Source organism: Schistocerca piceifrons, chromosome X (assembly GCF_021461385.2).
Source record: "Schistocerca piceifrons isolate TAMUIC-IGC-003096 chromosome X, iqSchPice1.1, whole genome shotgun sequence".
Taxonomy (NCBI): Eukaryota; Metazoa; Arthropoda; class Insecta; order Orthoptera; family Acrididae; genus Schistocerca; species Schistocerca piceifrons.
The window spans coordinates 432902940-432922661 of NC_060149.1; the positions used below are offsets into that span (position 1 = coordinate 432902940).

The window sequence follows — 19722 nt, forward strand, 5'->3', positions numbered from 1 at the left end:
ATAGAACACTATTGCAACCACTTCTTGAGTAGTGCTAAAGTATTTGGGATAGCTGCAGGTCAAATTAAAGGAAGACCTCAAAGCAATTCAGAGGCATGCTGCTAGATTTTTTACCAGTAGGTTCATTCAACACAAGAGTATTATGAACTTAAATTGAAATCCATGAAGGGAAGACAACATTCTTTTTGCGAAACACTATTCAGAAAATTTTGAGAAGTGACATTTGTGGTTGACTGCAGAACACTTCGTCTGCCAACAACAGACATTTCACCTAAGGACCATGAAGACTTACTGAGTGAAATTAGGGCTCATATGGAGACATATAGACAGCCCTTTTCCCTTGATGCATTTGTGAGTGAAATAGGAAAGGGAATGGCTAGTGAGTGGTACAGGACACCTTCTACCAAGTGCCATTTGGTGGTTTGTGGAGCATGTATGTAGATGTAAAAGTTCAGAGAATGAACTAGGGATACCAGCTTATTGTGGCTGCCAGTCTGTGAAGGTCCAGTTCTGTTCTTCCTTGAATAATTTTGCCACAAAAGTGAAAAATAACAAGCTCTACAATTTCTCTGCTGACTGAATGCCTGTTGTGAATTCACAGTCGTTAGTTAATCACCTGCACTATAGTTTATTGATGGTTCTTTCCACTTATATCTGACCTTATATGAACTAATTCTACAAAAGTTTTGTGTAAACCCCATACCAGTATATGTAAATTGGTTCTAAAAATTGAATAACATAACCAAGAACAGAACTGTAACAAGTTTTGACAGCATATTATAGGCCTTTTGATCTACCAGGTACTGAAGTACCTAAACATTATGAAATCTAGTGGCATAGAGATGAATGATGATGTCACCAATGCATGTAGTGTGATCATTTTGTGATTTTTACTTTTATCAGAACAGAAGCTCATATTGCCCAGTGAGACTCCAGTAGGTCGTAAGTTCCACCTAAATGTTTGTTTCTATCATGTGTTCACCTTGGTGTAACTACTGTTGCAGTCCTTATTGATGATTTCAGATTTATGAGATACAATATATTTAAAGTGGTTAATCAAGCCAATCTGTAATTCTAACATTCTACCATGCTAGTCACACTCAAATTGAGTGTGCCATTCATAATTTCTTAATTCCCATGAGGATACTTCATCATTCTCCTAGTACACTTTACCACATCAGCATAGTATCGGATCTTGAAAAAATGCTACTCCTTGATATGTAGCTCTTTTCCAGAATAAATGAGCTGGCATGATGATGCAACACATTGGACTTGCATTTGTGAGAGGCAAGGTTCAAATCCCCATGTAGCAACTGAAATCTGATTTTCCTTGGTTTATGTAATCATTTCATATGAATTCCAGGATGGTTCTTTGAAAAAGACTCTACCAAGTTTCTTCTATGTCTTTGTCGAATCCAAGCTTGTGATCAGCCTTCAGTGACAGGAGATTAAACCATGAGCTCCCTTCTCTCTTCCCCATGTTAGTAAGTCAGATTTGGGGTGCACAGTTGTCTCCTATGCGGCAGTGACAGGACAGATTTGAAGTTTTCTTCTTGATGGCCACCCTAATCTTCAATGTAGCACCATCTGCCTCCTCCTGAATGAATCATTTAAACTGCCAAGTAGTTTTGGTGTATACTTGGACCTCTTTTGACACTTTTTTAAAAATATTTTAATGTTTATTTGTGTAACCTGTGAACAGTGTCGGAAGTCCAGCATATTTGTATTGTAGAGAGATGGTGGAAATGTTAATACCAGTCATGCATTCCTGCAAGTGACTTAAATATTAATAATTCCCTTGTGTTGCTTGTGATATTCCTTGATGAATGTATTCAGCATTGTCACCAGAGGCTCTCTATAGACTACCAGTGCTCACAAGAGGAATGGGTACATCCTTTCTGATGACATAAAAGGCAGGGTTTTTGCTTTCTTCAAAGATGGTGTATTTTTGTGAGAATGCATTAAGTAGACAAAACAAAAGCTGTATGTCATACTCTGATTAAAGAATATAACTACTATACTAACCTTTTTAGCTTATACAAAGTGCACATGTTGAAGTGATGGGTTTCCAAATGTTTGATGGTAGTATTTTCAAGATATTTTTAATCCTTGTCCAAAGGATCTACAAAATGAAGTCCAAACCATCTGCTCTTAGTAGTGAAACAATAGTAAAAAACAATAGGTGATAATATTTAGCAATATGACATTATCAAATGCAAAATATGTGACTAGCATGTTTACGTATCAATAAATTGAGTACAGTACTTGCAAATTATTGCTACAGGTTGGTAGAACTGACAACAGGAACTTCTCTGTGGAGCTACTAAAGAGCCTTCAGTACACTTTGTTTACATATTATTGCAGGCATAAAATAGTTAAAAAATATCATGGTTTTGTTTTTCCTGCAACTTTTCCTCGTGTAACATGAAAAGAGTGACTGACACAGCCTTGATATTTTAACACTGTGAAGAGCACAAAATGTTGTGCATCTGATCCACATAACTCACATTACTATTAGTTGCCAGCTGAAATTTGGCCAAAACTTAGCTAGAGCTCACACAACAGTTTGCAGCCCTCCATTGAATACCTCATAAAACCTTGAATCAATAAATAAACATATATATATATATATATATATATATATATATATATATATATATATATATATATAATCATTTTGTCCAGCTTAGTTTTATTCGGTAGGTTCTGTAGGGAACATAACTGCAAAATTTCATTCAAGTTGTAGATGAACATGTGTTAACTACTGGTTCATTTGGCTTGGAATGACCTGTATGTATATAATAATATTGTATTCACCTGAAAATATATTCTTATTACTTTTATTGTTCTTTAGAAAGCAACCTATGCTGTAGGTAAAGAGCCAGAAGTACCAGCATCACATTTAGAGGTGTTCTTCTGGTGGACAGTAGGTGAGTACATTTAAAATTGTGAATTCTATTGCCTCTAAAACTGTGTGCGAAATTGTGACCCCTCGCCTTTTGAATGTGTTGGTCTGACCATTGCAGTAGCTACACACAACTCATGGACTCACTTCACAATCTCAGTTCTATCATTATTCCTCACCTGCTTTCCAAAGAAGCTCTCCTGCAGACCTTGATGGAGTCACTCCTGGAAGAAAGAGTTTAATAATGCCTGTTTAGAATGACATGACACTTCAACTCTGCAGTATAACGTGTATTGTTTTGATTCTCCCTGATGTAGTAACTGTGAGTTTGTGTTGTATCAAAGCCTGAATAGCCTCAGTCAGTAAGAGCATTGATAGGAAAAGATATTCTTCAGTATTTCTTACAATCATTATAAATGCATGCCCCACAACCCACCCCCACATAATCCTAGGTAAAGTCCTACATGCGTCACAAAACTGTTCTTTTCCCAAGTTGTAACATGAGGATTCCATCTAATACATAGTATGTTGTCATTCAAGCCACTACAAAATACAGAGCACCATTAATATCGAAAGAAAGTGTAGAAAACTGTGGTAAGTGCCTAGTCCAGCATCCTTAAAGCAGATGATGGTAAGCATGCAGCTGCTAGCCCAATCTACTTCATAGTACAGAGCTGAGAAATGTTTATCACAACTCCAAATATGTAGTTCCATACTCAAGCCCAGGTCCAAGAAAGTTCAGAATCAATAACAGAATGTTGGCGAAGAAAGGCTTCATAACCAGATACGGTCTGCCAATACACTGCTGTATTGCTGCCTTTATTTCCTGTAAAATACTAATGGCTCTTTCCATGATTCACACTAATGTCATCCCTTTGCCAGTTCCCACCTTTAGCTGAACTACGGTCTGCCAGTGGTGGTCTCTGTGGCTCTGTGGGGTGGACTTTCTGTGTGGGCAGAGCTAGTACCTAGGACTTGCAGGGGTCTAAGGATTGTCCACAGCTATCATGTACTGTGTAATTAGGGGCATTGTTGTGAACTTATGCTGGCTCTTCTTCAAAACTGACAGTGGTGATGATCTACTGTGGTTACCCTGGCCCTGATGTCATCTTATGGGGAGTGTGTAGTCATTAAGTGCTTGCTGTTAGGACTGATTTTGTTGCCATCCAAGTTTCTGTGTGGTGGCACTTCATATGACCAGCGACAACCCCATGTGCCAACCCCCGTGTACAGCACCATGTGCAAGTCCACATCAGTGAGCCTGCGCTGGCTTGGCCAAGGGATCTGTTTTCACTGAGGTTTAAAAGTAAGAAGTGAAGCGGTGTGTGAATAATTCTTGTTGTATTCACCTGGACCATCCCCTTCTTTTCACTGTTGGATACTGGGAATGGAGGAGTGGTTAGATATGTCATGGTGTTTCTTCAACAAACAGAATAGAATTCACCGGATATGGAATATAGGATTGTTATCAGATACAGTGTACGACATGCTCTACAGTGAATTTAGTTGTTAATGAAACTATTCTGCTGTCATCAGCACTACATACGGATACCTGGCATCTGACCCCCCACCCCCTCTGCATGGCACGCCCGCATACACACACAAAGACCCCCTTTTTAGATGACATGACATTTAGGAAGAGTGATCAAATGTTATTACAGTGTCAATAAAATGCAGTACAAAATATGAAGTTTTAGCTGTTATAGAGTAAAGTCTTGTAGGCTTTTAAAAAGCTGAAGGTACAAATGAAAATTGTCCATAGTTTAATAGTATGGTTAATGAAATGTGACAAACCTGTAATGTTTCTTTTCCAGGTATTACTCTCCTGACAGTAGCCCTTTTTGTGTCTGCAAGGATGGGAATATACCAAGAAACCCTATATGCTAGATATGGGAAGCACCCAAAGGAAGCTTTGTTCTACACTGTGAGTATATTTTCAAGTCAGCTGTAAAATTATCGGCAGGTGCATTACTGAACGATTTTACATGCGTTTTTGCGATATGTTTATGGTAATGGTGTGAAAATTCATCATATAGGTGGTGGTGTCCAATGACTTTAGCTTTAGTGACTGTAACTAGCGCACACGCGCCCCCTGCCCCATCACACACACACACACACACACACACACACACACACACACACAAAGAAATACCACTGTTGTCTGCCACTGCCTGTCTCAAATATTGTTGTCCATTCTTTTTCTCTGTCTTTCCTTATCCAATGTTTCCATTTGTACCTATTTATTGCTGTAGAATTTCACCACTCAATTACAAGAAATCATTTATTTTGTGCTTGATCTTTAGTTCATTATTAATTCCGTGACCTTCACCTCATATGATAGACAATTCAGACTGATTTATCAGCACATTTTACCTCTTTTTTCATGTTAATTTCTTTATTTTTCTTTTGGCAACATTTACTTGAGTTCAAAGAACTTACGTAATCATCTATTAAAAAAAAGATTTATTACTCTGCTTAATTTTTAATACTACAACTTTACTATAGGTTACATTGGTCATTTTAAACAGAAGGATGGCACTGAATATTCCACTGTATTATTAGCTTGCATTGTGAATTCTCCTCCATCTATTCATACAGATTGTGAAACAGATGAACCCAGTGGAGGAAACTATGAGAAATATTAATGATACCCTCATGCTGTTCATAATGATTGACTCTCATTTTGAACTCCTGTTTAGATTCTGTCATTGGATGATGTGCATCCATGTGCCAAGACCATGGCTGTGCTCTTTTTACATTTTAAATGTGAATAATATACTTTTTTTAGAATGGGGAAGACATGTTCAGAAGTCTTTGTGAGAACACTCTTGCTCTCATTAGCTTTGGAAAGTTACAGAAACTGGACAGTATTTTTGTGATCTATCTCCTGTGCTTAGCCCTTTTCTATTGACTAGCAGGTTTTCATACATTTCTTATCAATAAAATCAAATGCAAAATGCTATGATTCTGCTTGATATAGTGCGTATTGGGGTAGAAAACTACAGCTGTTGCTAAAATCACGTACCTTTACTTACGAATATTTGGAAAGTAATTGTTTGGTGACAAAAATCTGTGTAACACTGTGATCCAGCATAGTTGTGGAATCAGTATGTTTCGGCTATGATAAGCACGCAGTCTGCCCCAAACAACACCAACTCCATTGTTGAACTTCAGTGCAGCACTGCGAGTCTAAATCTTTGGCACTTCAACAAGAATTTAACTTTCAGATTGGTAACACAACTACCAAGGAGGCTAAGAAAGCCAATGTGCACTCTGTGTGCACACTGGGTGGAGCCGTTCCAGACATGGAACTGGTGCTTCCAGACGCCATGATGAGCACAAGGTGCAGTTAGCTGGCTCACATCAGTACCGATGATGTCTGTCACTTTGGATCCAAATAGATTCTCTCTGGTTTAGAGTAGCTATCAAAAGTGATAAAGGCTGCCAGTCTTGTGAGGTGAAAGCAGAGCTCACCATTTGCAGCATAGTCGACAGGACGGATTGAACCTGTGGTACAGAGCCAAGTGGAGGGTCTGAATCAGAGGTTGACGGTTCTGCGACTGTGTAGGCTGCAGATTCCTCAACTTGCACTATAGGGTGTGGGGTTTTGGATTCTGCTAAATAGATCAGGAGTACACTACATGCACGAAGTGGCTACATGGGTAGCAGGGGTTGTGAGGTGTGGGCTGGGCAGTTTTTTAGGTTAGAGGGTCTCAGGGGCAATGTAGAAAGGGCTTCTGCCTCAAAAGGTGCAGGTTGAACACAGGAAGAACATAGATCTAGGAACCATTGGTAAAACAGTTGTACATTGTCACAGCTGTGTTGGGAAAGTATCAGAGCTCCAAGTGCTAATAGAAAGTCCTGATCAAATTGTTATAGGCATTGAAAGCTGGCTACAGCCAGAGATAAGTTCAGCTGAAATTTTTGTGAAGGACCTAATGGTTTTCAGAAAGGATAGCCTAAACACAGGTGACAGTAATGTGTTTGTTGCTGGTAGTAGTAGTAGTAGTAGTTTATGTTGTGGCAAAATTGAAGTAGATAGTTCCTGTGAATTAGTATGGGTAGAAGTCATTCTTGGTGACTGGAATGAAATAATAATTGGATCCTTTTACCAACTTCCCAATTCAGATAATACAATTGCTGAAAGATACAAAGAGAACTTGAGTCTAATTTCAAAAATGTACCCAACTCATACAGTTTAATTATAGTTGGTGGTGACTTAAATGGATCCTTCATATGTTGGTAAAAATACACGTTCAAATCCAGGGGTACTCACAATACATAATCCAAAATGGTGCTAAATACATTCTCTGAAAATTATTTTGAGCAATTAGTTCACAAGCCCACTCATATAGTAAGTGGTTGTGAAACCACACTTCACCTCTTAGCAGCAAATAATCCTGAGCTAATAACAAGCATCAAAACAGACACAGTGATTAGTAAATACAGTGTTGTCGTAAGAGACTGAATACCATAACTCCCAAATCATTAAAAAATAAATGAAAATATACCTGTTCAAAAAAGCAGATAAAAATTTGTTTGGTGCCTTCCTGAGAGACAATATCCACTCCTTCCGATTTAACAATGTAAGTGTAGACCAGATGCGGCATGAATTCAAGAACATTTATACCAAGTAAAGTAAAAAACAATGAGCTGATCCCCCTTGGTACACAAAACGGGCCAGAACACTGTTGCAGAAAAAAAGGCATGCCAAATCTAAACGAATGCAAAATCACCAAGATTGGTGATCTTTTACAGAAGTTTGAAATTTAGTGTGGACTTCAGTGTGAGATGCTTATAATAGTTTCCGCAACAAAACTTTGTCTTGAAACTTAGCAGAAAATCCAGAGATATTCTTGTAGTATATAAGTATTCTAGTGGCAAGACACAATGATGCCTTCTTTGCACGATAGCTGTGGAAATACTGTCTATGACAGTGCTGCTAAAACAAGTTACTAAACACAGCCTTTTGAAATTCCTTCACCAAAGACGACGAAGTAAATATTCCAGGATTTGAATCAAGAACAGCTGCCAAAATGAGTAACTTAGAAGTAGATAACCTTGGAGTAGTGAACCAGTTGAAATCGCTTAACAAAAGCAAGACTTCCAGTTGAGGCAGTATACCAATTAGATTCCATTCAGAGTATGCTGATCCAATAGTTCCATACTTCAGTCACATACAACAGCTTTTTCGAAAAAAGATCTGTACTCAAGGACTGGAAAGTGACACAGATCTCGCCAATGTTCGAGAAAGGCAATAGGAGTAATCCACTAAATTACAGGCCCATATCATTGACTTTGATATGCAGCAGGATTTTGGAACAAGTATTGTGCTCGAACATTATGAATTACCTCAAAGAAAACAGTCTATTGACGCACAGTCGACGCAGATTTAGAAAACGTCGTTCTTGCGAAAAACCAATAGCCCTTTAGCCAGGTGAAGTGTTACTGCTGTTGACAAGGCATTTCAAACTGGTTCCGGTTTCTGGAAGGCTTATGACACCATACCTCACAATCAGCCAGTAATAAAATTGCTTGCTTATGGAATATCATCTGTTATGCGACTGGATTTGTGATTTCTTGTCAGAGGTCACAGTTCATAGTAATTAATGGAAAGTTACAAAGTGAAACAGAAATGATTTCTGGCATTCCCCATGGAAAAGTTGTGCACCCTCTGTTGTTCCTTACCTATATAAATGATTTATGAGACAATCTGAGCAGCTGTCTTGGGTAGTTACAGATGATGCTGTCACTTATCATCTAGTAAAGCCATCACAAGATCGAAACAAATTGCAAAAAAATTAAGTGTGCAAATTGGCAATTGACCCTCAATAATGAAAAGTGTCAGATCATCCAGATGAGTACTGAAAGTAATCCATGAAATTACTGTTACATGATAAGTCAATCAAATCTAAAGGCATTAATTTCAGCTAAATACCTAGACATTACAATTTACACTACACTTGTTCATCCTATTTTGGGGTAGTGCTGGCACTCTGTGGGATCCTTACCCGATAGATTTAATGGAGTACATCGAAAAAGCTCAAAGAAGTGCAGCACGTCTTGTATTATCGAGAAATAGGGGAGAGAGTGTCATGAGCATGATACAAGATTTGGGGTGGACATCATTAAATCAAAGGTGTTTCTCGTTGCGGCGGGACCTTCTCACGAAATCTCTATCACCAACTATCTATTCTGAATGCAAAAATATTTTGTTGATACTGACCAGCATAGGGAGAAACAAAAATCATTAAAAAAAAAAAAAAAGGGAAATCGGAGCTTGCACAGAAAGATATGGGTGTTAGTTTCTTGAGTGCACTGTTCGAGAGAAGAATAAATAGATAATTATTGTGAAGGTGGTTTGATGAACCCTCGTGTACTTACTTGTGATTTTTAGAGTATCCACCTAGATGTAGGTGTAGATGAACTGTAGCTACACAAGCAGCTTTCAGTAAGTAAATGAATAAATGTATAATGCATTTTCTAACCATATATGGCAAATTGACATTTGATGTGTAATGATTAGCCAGAACAAATTTTGCAGGAGATAATAAGCACTCAGTTTGTTGTCATGTTAAGTCAGATATCTTTTGGCATATGCATTTCAGTTGTGTGCAAATAAAGATACTTTGGGAACACTTTGTGCAGTGAAGTGACACAGTTGTCAAGTGCCTTCATAAACGCCCACAAAAGCTCATAAGTGTTGAATTCGCAATGTGCCACAGGTAACAGAAGCCATTCAGTTTATCAGTTGAACGCAATACACTGAATGAAAGGAATTCTTATGACTTCATATAGGGTCCAACATATTCCAGTGGAAGTGCTTTCATACGTTCATTATAAGATTTGGCATTAGATGGAAGCTCCATGTCATTGTTTTAAAGTCATACAATAGTAGGTCCCTTTCTGTCTTTCATGAACAGGTTTGTCATTGTCTGACACTGAGCGTGATCTAGTAAAACTGCTAATCAATTTGATAATGTTTCAGGAATGTTCTTAAACCACCTCCCCCCCCCCCAAAAAAAAAAAAAATCCTGCAACATCTCCAAATGGTAATTTGTACCACCTTTTCATCCAGTCTACATGTACATGATTACTCGGCAATTCACGATTAAGTGCCTGAAATAGGGTTCATCGAACCACCTTTACGCTACTTCTTTAATGTTCCACTTTCGAACAGCGTGCAGTAAAAACACACACATAAATCGTTTCATGTGACCTCTGATTTCTCTTATTTTGTGATGATCATCATCTCTCCCTATTTAAGGAGGTGGAGGAGAAAGTTTGTGATCGAAATTTCATGAGAATGTCCTGCCACAGCAAAAAACATGTTTGTTTTAATGTCTGCCACCCCCGTTCGTGTATCATATCCATGACACTCTCCCTCTTATTTTGTGATGATACAAAATGAGCTACTCTTCTTTGACCTTTTCAATGTCCTACATCAGTCCTATCTGATGTGCATCCCACACTGCACAGCAATACTCCCAAGGAGGGCGGACAAGTATAATGTGAGCAGTCTCTTTAGTAAACCTATTACATTTTCTAAGGGTTCGGCCAAAAAATCACAGTCCTTGGTTTGCTTTCCCCAGAACATAATCTATGTGATCGTTTCAATTTAAGTTACTCATAATTGTAATAGCTACGTATTTAGTTGAGTTTACAGCCTTTAGATTTGTGTGATTTACCATATAACTGAAATTTAGTGGATTCTTTTTAGTGCTCATGTGGATGACTTCACACTTTTCATTATTTAGAGTCAGTTGCCACTTTTTTCACCATACGAAGACCGGTGACTTGTCATGACAATAAATGACAGCATCATCTGCAAACGATCTAAGAGGGCTGCTCAGATTGTCTCCTAAATCATTTATGTAGATCAGGAACAATAGAGGATCTGCAACACTTTCGTGGGGAACGCCACATATTACTTCTGTTTTACTTGATGATGTTGGGGTCATTTATTGCGTACAGACTGTTACATTTTTGAGAGGAAATCACGAATCCAGTCTCGCAGATGAGATGATACGCACACAATGTAATTAGAAGTCACTTATGGGGGAAATGTATTGATGGTCTTCTGGAACTCAAAAAAAAATATGGAATCAATTTGACATCCCCTGTTGATAGCACTCCATTACTTCGTGAGAATAAAGAGCTAATTGTGTTTCACAGGAACAATGTTTTCTGAATCCATGTTGGCTATTTGTGAATAAATTGTTTTCTTGGAGGTGACTCATTATGTACGAGAACAGTATATGTTCCAAAATCCTACTGCAAATTGATGTTAGTGACATGGATCTGTAATTCAGTCGATTACTCTTATTTCCTTCCTTGGTTATTGGTGTGACCTGTGAAACTTTCCGGTCTTTGGATACAGATCTTTCTACAAGCGAGCAGTTGTGTATGATTACTAAGTATAGAGCTATCGTATCAGCATTCTGTGAAAGGAACCTGATTGATAGACAATCTGGACTGGAAGCCTTGCCTTTCTTAAGTGTTGTAAGCTACGTCACTACACTGAGGATATCTACTTGATTAGAATTTTGCAATATTTACTTCATTTTCTTTTTGCGAATGTATTAGTAACTCTACTTAAAGTGGCGTTGTCATCAATATCACCGTCATTGTTATCGCACAGGTATTGATTGCATCTTGCCACTGATGTACTTTACATACAACCATAATCTCTTTGGGTTTTCTGCCAGATTTTGAGACAGAGTTTTGTTGTGGAATCTATTAAAAGCATCTTGCATTGAAGTTCGCACTAAATTTTGTCTGTAAATCTTTGCTAATCTTGGGGATTTTGCGTTCTTTTAAATTTGGCATGCTTTTTTCATTGCTTCTGCAATAGTGTTCTGACCTGCCTTGTGTAGAGTCAGGGAGGGGAGGTATCAATGCCATCTCTTATTGCTTTATTTTGTACACATCTCTCAATTGCCATTGATACTATTTCTTTGAATTTAAACCACATCTGGTCTACGCTTACATAGTCAGGTTGGAAGGAATGGAGACTGTCTATTAGGAAGGTGTCAAGTGAATTTTTATCTGTGGGGTTTTTTTTAAAAAAAAAACGGACGCGCCTTGCATATATTTCTGGTGGGTTTGGATATTATGGTATTCAGTGTAGCTACAACTACTTTGTGGTCACTAGTCTGGTAAAACAGATGCCATCATTTGGCATGAACTTGTCTTCATTCCACTTTTCCAGAATCAGATTGTGTCAGATCTATTTTCATAATGCATAAGGAAAACACGCACAGGGTACTGTGAAATGCCACTACACAGTTTAACCACATTAGGATCTCAAAGAAAGGGGATCATTCATTGACATTGGTACTAGGAAATGAAGTTACATTTTGCTGGGCAGCTGGGATGGGAGTCCAGCGGAACTAGAAAACAAAGGCAGGGCCCAAAGAGGAATGCGATGGAGTATGTTGCAAAATACACTGTGTATCTAAAAGACCACGTCTCAATGGGAAACTGAACAGGTGGATAAACAATTCTGACTCTCGCCATCCATCAAGGTGAAATCTCACTGCCAACAGGGTACTGTCCACTGTTGCACAGCTGTCTCTTATGCCACACGTCAACATCAAATTATAGACAGATTAACACTTCCTCGAGTTGTATAGGGAATGTGCGGTATGATTTAGGTGAAAATGAGGCAAGCATTATGAATTTAGGAAGGATGTTACACAGGTTCAACCACTTTTTGTTAACGGTAAGTAGGTTATACGTGTTTTTCATTTTTAAGTTGTCATTCATGTGCATTTATCTAGTCTTCAGTATTTTAAGTTAGCTGCTTCCCATGGTTTTTTTGTGTGTGTGTGTGTGTGTGTGTGTGTGTGTGTGTGTGTGTGTGTGTGTGTGTGTGTGTGTGAGAGAGAGAGATTTTATGTATAAAATATTTATGGACTTATGTACAGTTAACTAAAGGAAATCACAATCCATTCTTTTCTTCTTTCAGCATTTGTTACCTCTGCCAGGATTCCTAATAGTTGGCTATGATATTTATCAGCATATAATATCAGTTTTTGAAAGTGCTCCTATGGTTCTTCCAATAGTGGGTGCTATACCAAAGATGGTTGTTTATCTTGCTGGAAATGTTCTGACACAGTATCCTTCATCAAATTTGCTGCATGTGAAATACTTATTTTTCTTTTATTGGTGCTGATTGTGTGTAATTTATCTTAACAAATCTAGGTATGTGCGGTGGTACTCATCAAATTATGAATCTGTGTTTTCATAAAATTAGTAAGATAATGAGATGCCAGTATTAAAGCAAGGCAGTCAACACAAAAATTAAATTTACCAGGTGCCAGGTTTTAGTAATTGAGCACTGGAGGTGGCACATTCATTGTATGTTGCAATTTTTCATACTTTGACAGTTCACCATCTGTATCTGACATGTTTAGTCTTGTTGCAATGTCTGGGTTCTGAAATCCAAATGTGTTAAAGTAAAACACTCATATTTTCTTAAGTGTAAAAATGGACAAATAAGGCATGTACCTTAATAGCTGCAACAATTTACATGTAAGTTGATGGAAATCATGGGATGTAGGGGGGGGGGGGGGAGGGGGTGTATGTTCTGTTACATACCAGCCAAAGAAATTACACTATTATTGTAATGAGTCGGGTGCTGCCCTGGAGAAGCAACGCAAACCTGATCCTCATTGCACTATACTGAGTAGCGCACTGTTCCAACTTTTGTTAGTGAAGAAACATCAAGCTGGAAATTGGTTTGATCACCACAAGAGTCCTATTGGAGGCCCTTGCCTTCCTCTAACCTTCGAATCGACATACCAGATAGTTATAAGCGGACCTACAGTTTCAAGTGGTCTCGAAACCATGATCCAATTCAACATTTTTTGTTTTAACACACAACTTGCAGAGGTGAGATAAAAAAAGTAATCATAGGACTGACTGACAGTATGCACCTGAAACTGTGGATTTATGCAAAGCATGGTAGGCAGTTTTAATGGCTCAGCAATCCTGTAGGCAATTTCCAAGTAGAAAACCTTTGCACTCCCAATACGGCTGCACTGCTGCTCTCTGAATTTCAGAATGCAGTACACCTATATCTTGTCACATGTATTTTTTCCAGAGAAAGTTATCTTATCTTATGAAAAGTATGTGAGTAGTAATTTCTCTCTTCAGTCAGCAACCATGGAATGAAGTGAAGAGACACCAATTGGAATTCTGACCCGCATAGCCCCTGGTACTGCAAGTTCAGTAATGTGAAAACCACCTTTAGTGTGTTCAAGCACCCTGTGCTCTAAATTATGATGCTAGGGCAGGCACAGCATGGTTTCAATACTCTAATGACCTTTCTGAAATACTAATCCAGTGCTGCATGATCATTCATGAGACAGTTTATTGCACAAGGTTAAGTCAAGTATTATCTGCAATTTAGTTATATCATTGTTTATTTTGGTAGTACTGTCATTTTACATAGATGATGCATGCTTTGTTTATTTGTTGTTACATATTTGCAATTTTCAAGCTGCTAGGCTAGTTTCATTATCGTTGCCGTGCTGTTAATCATGGCTGCTCTGCTGTCTATTTGCACAAAAGAAGAGCAATGTTCAGCTATCCGTTTTTTGTGGGCAGAAGGCATACCAGGGGCCGAAATTCATCGAAGACTTTTGGTACAGAACGAGAACGGTGTTTTGCCACAACGGAGTGTCTATAAATGGATTGGAAAAATTCTGAAATGGTTGCACAAGTGTTACGCACGATAAAGGAGCCGGACGATCGTTTACTGTCACAAATAAAGGGACATTGAGCGTTCACCTGAAATGATTCTTGTAGACAGACAATTGACTATTGACGAAGTGGCACATCGTATGCAAATTAGTCATGTTTCTGCCTATGAAATCATCCACAACAGACTTGGATTTGATAAAGTTTGTGCAAGATGGGTCCCAAAACAACTTGCACAGTTGCGTAAACAAATGCTCTTGGACATCTCGCTATGGTAACAAACGGGACAACTTCTTAGACAGCATCATTACTGGTCACAAAACATGGATCCATCATTTTGAGCTGGAGAGTAAACGGCAGAGTATGGAATGGAAAATCCAAATTCGCTGTGCAACAAAAAGTTCAAGACCCAGCCGTCTGCAGGAAAACTGATGCTTATGGTTTTTTGGACGCACAAGATCCAGTACTGGAACATTATGGGGAAAGGAGCACAGCAATAGAGTGTGTATGTTACAGTGAGATGCTTACTTCCAGACTAAAACGTGCAATTCAAAGCAAACACCGAGGATTGCTGTCAAAAGGTGCTGTGTTGTTGCACGACAATGCCCGTCCACACTGCTGAAATGCTCCAGAAACTCAAATTTGAAGTACTTTATCATCCTCCATATTGTCCCAATCTTGCCCCCTTCTGACTATCACTTGTTTGGTCCACTCAAAGAGGTATTAAGGGACCATCAATTTGCCTCGGACGAAGCAGTGAAAGAGAAGGGGTGCATTCCTGGCTCGCAGCTCAACAGATAACCTTCTTTTATGAGGGCATTAGGAAGTTTGTAAAACGATGGACCAAGTGCGTTGAAATGCAAGGAGACTATGTTGAAAAATGATGTTCTTGTAAGTTATCTATTTGATTACAATAAAATTTTATAACTACTTTGCAGACTGGACATGTCATATCTACACATCTCACCTGTGTAATGATTTTACTCCCTTTGCACATCCACAGGGCATCATTATTATTTTTTTTAATGTTAAATAATATTTTATCCACCACAGCAATGTGACAGTCTCAGTTGTCTATATGTAATCATTCACGTGTTAGTGATTTCTGGTTGCTGAACTTATAAAAAAAATGCAAGTGGAGTGTAAATGTTGCTAGGGAGCATGAATTAGTATTTAGAGAATCCAAAATATAATTCAGTTTCTTGTGCATTACAACTTAAGTGTTTCACATTATTGTGTTAAGTAAATCCTTAACGTTTGACCAGATACATGTGCATCAGCTCAGTCTACGTCCTGACTACAGAATGCTCATCTCTTACTGTCACCCTTGTTGTAACTTTACGAAAGTTTATAAGTCTGTTATTTTCAATTATCTATTTCAAAAATGACTTCACCCTCATTCACTGGATTGGAACTATACTAGTCTTTTCAGGCACAATCATATTCACTGAAGTGGTACCAAGAATCAGAGGTGCCTTGACACCAGTTTCAAAGAAGAAAGATTAATAATAATAAAAAAAAGTGGTAAAGCTGCGTAGATACAGGTTCCAGATGAGAGAAAATGATAATTTTAAATTTTGGCATTTGTTGTGAAGGACTTTAGTAGTGATGATGAAATGCTTTAACAGCTGACAGTAACTGATAAACTGTATGCTATTGGATGAAAAGGAGAACTATAAAATTGTGGAACAGAGTTGCTGGCCAGCATGTCAGTTCATCTCATCCCGTGGTCTGAGTAACTAACCTGCCCTTCCTCTTTAACGTTCCACAGTCTACATCACCTCTTCAAGGAAGGAACTATTAATTCTCAAAGCTAGGTTAGTATTACGGACATGCCTCCTGACCAGCAATTTTGCTCATAATTTTAAAGTAGTCATTTGGACAATTCAGCTTGTACTGGATTTCTTAGAAGGCTATCAACTGTTAAGAGAACTATGTATTAAATTTTTGACAAATTTCAGGGACCACATTCATAATTTCGTACCTTTAACATTTGTAAATATTAAGTTTTACATGCAGAATTTACTAAATGTGAGATGTTTTTAAAGATCTGCTCTCTGCAGCCAGACATCAGCAGCGGGGAGCACCATACTGTTAATATGTTGAGGGTATTTCCAGTTCTGGTGTTTGACTTAGAATGAAGCAAAACTGCTTTAAAACTTTGGTTGTAATTGTGGAATAGAACTCGTTTTTATTTGTAACTGGGTTATTGCTGTACCAGTTTAAATTATGGAAATGCTTACATCTCTGTATGGCAGAGTTGCCAATTTTATCGGCATGTACTGAAGTGTACCTGCAAATGTTTCGTGTAAGTTGAGATTTGAAAGCTAACAGAACTCAATGTCTTAGATGCCTAATTTTATACAGATTATTTAAGTTAAGAACTCTGTGCAGTATTATGTACATGGCGTTTCTTTCCAAAGAAAATGTGTTTAGGAAAGTGAGGCATGACTTCAGGAACACTTGTTATCATTTTGTCTTTTTTTAAATTTATTCCAGAGTTCATAGTTCGCTGATTTATATTACCTAGTATAGTGTGCAACTAACTAGTGGTCATTGTGAATTACATGATCTCGAAGTTTTGAAGAGCATTTATGTGGTACTCTGGTTTCTAAAGTGTGTGGCCTCCCATTTCAGAAGGGTGTGTGTGTGTGTGTGTGTGTGTGTGTGTGTGTGTGTGTGTGTGTGTGTGTGTGTGTGTGTGTGTGTGTGTGTGTGTTTTTAGGGTTCTGTTGTTACACTGATGTTAATGGTCAGTTTTGTAGAGTACTTTAAAATGCATAAGTACTCACAGAACTATTGTATATGCTTTAATATAAAGAACTCACATTAATATGTCTGTGATGAAAGTAGAATGCAACTGAGTCTTGAGAATTTTATTTTGTTTTCTGCTGTGTGTGTGACAAAGTGAGTTTGTTCAAGTTATTTCCTTACAGGAGGCCAGAAGAATCAGAAAAATAAAGCAATACCATATTTTCAAACTTGTAATATTTGACGTTAAACAAAAAATATATTTATATATAATCATTAAAATAAAATTTTCATATCACTACAACATGCAATGCTGAAATTCATTTATAATAAATGCTATCTCTTTCTAACTGGAAGGGGATAACATTGAAACATATACACAGTGACATACGGAAAAATTGCTCTGACAGTAGGGGGTGTGTTAAAATAACACAGAGCAATTCAGTCTAATATCAGATCACAATATTTAGCAAACCACATACACTAATTTGCCTTATAGCCTAAGAAAAAAATCCTACAATAAACACTTTCTCCTGCTTCAAAATTACATACTGTTCCATTTCACTACTGAAGATTGGCTGTGGAGAGTGAAAATTTACATTCTACATAACTTGACAAAGAAATTTGGCTTAAGCCTTTCGCTGCTACGGGTGTGCATAGACGTCGTACTACACCATTCCCCAGGTGCTGTGGTCATCTATACGTGCACCCTTGGGTTTTCCTATATTGCTGTGGATGTCAGTATACGTCTTGAGCTGCCAACATCTTACTGCTGTGGATGAGTTACTTCCATATCTTGGTGAATAAAATAAGTTTTGAGTGTTTATCAGAATACGTAAGTGCCTCGTTGCACGCTATCATTAGCAAACCACTTCATTTCTGTATCTTGAATCGCTTGAGGTATGACCACACAATTTGCGATGCGCACGGACATGGGCTGGATATAAAACCCAGTAACTCAAGAATGGAGTGAGATATCGTTCTGTTCTCAATTTTAAATAAAATTTAGGTATATGAGCTACATTTCATTTATTGCAATGTATGAGCTAAATCAACGATACACAAAGTTTACGCAGTACATTTTTATCTCTGCAAAATCTTTAAAATGTTTTTCTTAATTTGATGCAGCACAGCAAGTATGAAGGATAACAAAAATATATTCAGTTTTTATGAGCAAAGATAATACTGTAAAATCTGCAAAAAAAAAAAAAAAAATTTTCACATAGGTCTCTGAAAAATCAGGTCATAAGTATTTCATACCAGATGGAACAGCATCTATCAGCTCAGGCACCAGCATTTAGCAAGCTATACAGCCATAAAAAATAAAAAGCTGCCCTCAGTACAGAATGCAGAGAGCACATCTGTAGGAGCAAATATTATTTGATCTGTAATAGGTGGTGTTGAACTTCATGAGTAAAATCTTTTAATTTATACACGTGTTAACTGAAATAAATGGTTTCGTAACTTCAGTTAAATAATGGTGCAGGAAAAAGTATTGAGACGTATCAGCACTACAATATTGAGAGTGATCTTGTGAAAATAAATTTTGGCAACAAACTATACAAATGTTGAGATTGTTCCACTTTTGAGATGTTACCAGCCTCAGCTGGAAAGTTGTGTGTGTCATATCAACATTGACTGCTTATATCAGTTATTTACTCAAACATTAATTTGGTTTCTGTTGGTAATTCTATTATCAGATAGGGTTTATGACTTGTGGCCTACATCTCAATAGGAAAGCAACATTGGCTGGATCGATAGCAGAATCTTTCTGGAGGGGGGAGGGAGGACATTGCCACACAGGAGGGTATCCTTATAGTAACAGGTGGGAAGTGTAAACTCAGATATGGGCTATTAGTAGTAGTGACTAAATCTGACAAAGATAAAAAGGAAAATAAACTTATTGCAACAAAATAGGTGAACTGCATCCTACAAATCTTGTAGTCGTAGTATGAGAGTGGATATACCACAGCATTGAGTTAGTGAAGGTCTGGTATCGAGCAAGAAATACTTGTCACCTATATTTAAGAAAACTTCGATACCCTTAAAATTTGGAGTGATTTTACAAATTGATGAAATATGTAATGAAACACTGATACATAAAATCCAAAATTTTATATTTTTTCTAAAAAACGTAAATTCACAGGTAGGCTAGTCAAAATATATACATTAATTCTTAATCAGTTCACTTCCACTACGAAGTGCTTAAGTACATGTGTCTGCTATTCAAGCCACACTGTAAGGGGATGCATAAGTAATTATAATTTACCTTTCCAAATGTTCTGTTGCCATGCACAGTCTTCTGTCTGACAATATGTTTTTATAAATAGAGAAAAATCACTCACCTTTGCAAAAAGTCA

General features: G+C 37.7%; 1 protein-coding gene across 1 annotated transcript in view; it reads left to right on the plus strand.

Moving 5' to 3' along the window:
- LOC124722375 (UDP-xylose and UDP-N-acetylglucosamine transporter) overlaps nt 1-17666 on the plus strand; it is a 35063-nt gene extending 17397 nt beyond the window's left edge. Inside the window, exons 5-8 of the mRNA XM_047247550.1 lie at nt 2855-2930; nt 4720-4829; nt 12876-13024; nt 15877-17666. Coding sequence (XP_047103506.1) covers nt 2855-2930; nt 4720-4829; nt 12876-13024; nt 15877-16117 — 576 coding nt within the window. The 3' untranslated portion in view covers nt 16118-17666. The remainder of the gene's footprint in view (nt 1-2854; nt 2931-4719; nt 4830-12875; nt 13025-15876) is intronic.
- Nucleotides 17667-19722: the final 2056 nt, after the last annotated feature.